Source organism: Gossypium raimondii, chromosome 9 (assembly GCF_025698545.1).
Source record: "Gossypium raimondii isolate GPD5lz chromosome 9, ASM2569854v1, whole genome shotgun sequence".
Lineage (NCBI taxonomy): Eukaryota > Viridiplantae > Streptophyta > Magnoliopsida > Malvales > Malvaceae > Gossypium > Gossypium raimondii.
Genome location: NC_068573.1, coordinates 12,712,574 through 12,714,862, shown reverse-complemented (window position 1 = coordinate 12,714,862; position 2,289 = coordinate 12,712,574). Strand labels below are relative to the sequence as shown.

Below are 2,289 nucleotides of genomic sequence, written 5' to 3'. Positions count from 1 at the left end.
TAGTTAATCTGAAATCAAATTATTTGATAGAGTCCTAGTAAGAGTGTGATTCTTCCACTGCTCAACTAGCACAAGACCACCCGCTGACTGCCGAAATGTCGTTGTTGTCGCCGCTGGAACCGTCATGTATGGTGGTGCCATCGCATCTGTGACACCCACATGGCACCTCGAGTCGGTTCAACTATTGTCGATTTATTGCTGGCACCAGTTCAACTGTCAGCTCAGTTCAACCAATTTTTGGGTCTCGAATAGATTTTGGGTTCTCGGGCCCAATTTTCGATCTCAAGTTCAATTTTCAAATTTAATTACCCATTCGGCTACTTGTCTGACTTGAAAATTAATTTTCAAAAATATCATATTAATTTAAATTAATTTGATTAATTTAATTTTACTTAATCAAAATTAATTTCCAAAAATATCATATTAATTTAAATTAATTTGATTAATTTAATTTTACTTAATCAAAATTAATTTCCCAAAAATCACATAGATTTTCCAAATTAATTTTTTAAGAAAATTCTTAATCAAATTCTCTAGTTGAACAAATCTCATGATCGCCTAATTTAATTCCACATCGAATAAATCAACGCAATTAAATTATTTTCAAATTCGTAGAATTTTCTTCTGATTCAAATGCAATTTGATTGAACTTTTTTTTTTAAGAAAAACGACCCGAGGTCAACCTCACTTTATTGCATCGTGAATAATAATGTTATGGATATCCAACGGATAATCCATATTGAAATACAAATCACTTCTATTTTTAATGGCTAAGTTACAAAGTGAATCTGCTACATTATTACTATTACGTTTAATCCAATTAATTTGGACTGAATCAAACTTGTTAAACGCTTTGCAATCCTGCTTTATGCGCTGGCCCAGAATAGTGACGTCCTGCATCCTCTTTTTGACCTTGTTGACCAGCATGGCGCTATCAGACTCCAATATTAGCTGGGCCACTTTTAACCGTCCAACCAACTTTAAGCCTTCGTTTAAAGCTTCCAACTCCGCCCAAATCACGTCCAGAGACTTTACCACAAATTTATAACAGCCCCCAAGGACAAAGCCATCATGGTCTCTCGCGACAGCACCGAATCCACTGCACCCAGTCGAAACAGCAGCATCCATATTTCCTTTGACGTATCAAATTGGGGGTTTTATCCAACCCTTTTTCACCGGAGTAGGGGGAATAACCGAAGTTTCAGTCAGATTAAAGATTCTGAAATCTCTGCTCAGCGTTTGCGCCCTTTCCCACACCATCAATGCCGCATCCATCTTGCTCTGGAACACCATTTTGTTTCTATTAAAATTTGTGATAATATTTACAATTTCCTCCACATCCTTTTTTTTTTATTATTACGAATAAAAAGGAGTGTGTCATCGGTAAAAGAAAGGTGACTTATACGTGACCCATTTCTGCTAGCCCGAATTCCCTTAAGAATATTATTGTTTTGAGCACAAACTAACAATTTTGAAAATTCTTCCACGTAGAATAAAAATAGGTAAGGAGAGAGCTACACCAAAATAGACTTTTAGCGGCGTTTTTAGTGGCGTTTGGATAAAAACGTTGCTAAAAATTAATCATTAGCGGCGCTATCTAAAAAACGCCGCTAAAGATCGAGTATTAGAGGCGCTTTCTCGAAAACGGCATTAAAAATGAGCATTAGCGGCGTTTTCCAAAAAGCGTCGCAAAAACCTAAACCTAACGTCATGGGTCTTTAGCGGCGTTTTTGAAGAAGCGCCGCTAATGCTCTGGTCTTTAGCGGCGTTTTTGAAGAAGCGCCGCTAATGCTCAGGGCTTTAGCGGCGTTTTTGAACAAGTGCCGCTAAAAACATTTTATCTTAATTTGTTTATTTATATTAAATGAAATTTAATTTATTTCTAATTAAATATTTAAAATCTTCAGAAAAAAATAATGACACGTAGAAATAATTTGAAATAAAACATATGGAAAAATTAAAATACTATTATTTAAAATAATTTTAAAGTTTTTTGGGTACATGATTACTAATTGTTTTCTAGTTTATATATTAAAAATTTTCTTATATAATTGTAAAAGAAATAGTATTAATTTTAAAATATTGAATTAATTATCACTATAGTTTAGGGTTTTTAGTTTAGGGAGTATGTGTTTAGGGATTATGGTTTAAGGGTTGGGATTTAAGGTTTAGGGGTTAAAGGGTTAGGGGTTTAGGGGTTAGACGTGTTAGGGGTTAAAAGTTAGGGATTCGGGGGTCGGGTTAGGGTTCTAGGTTTAGATTAATTATTTTTTTAATTTATATTTTAAA

General features: G+C 34.3%; 1 protein-coding gene across 1 annotated transcript; it reads right to left on the bottom strand.

Moving 5' to 3' along the window:
• Positions 1-684: 684 nt before the first annotated feature.
• On the bottom strand, positions 685-1,128 carry LOC128032555 (uncharacterized). Its single transcript, XM_052621166.1, has one exon. It carries the CDS (start codon positions 1,126-1,128, stop codon positions 685-687), a length of 444 nt encoding a protein of 147 aa, XP_052477126.1.
• Between the last annotated feature and the right edge of the window lie 1,161 nt (positions 1,129-2,289).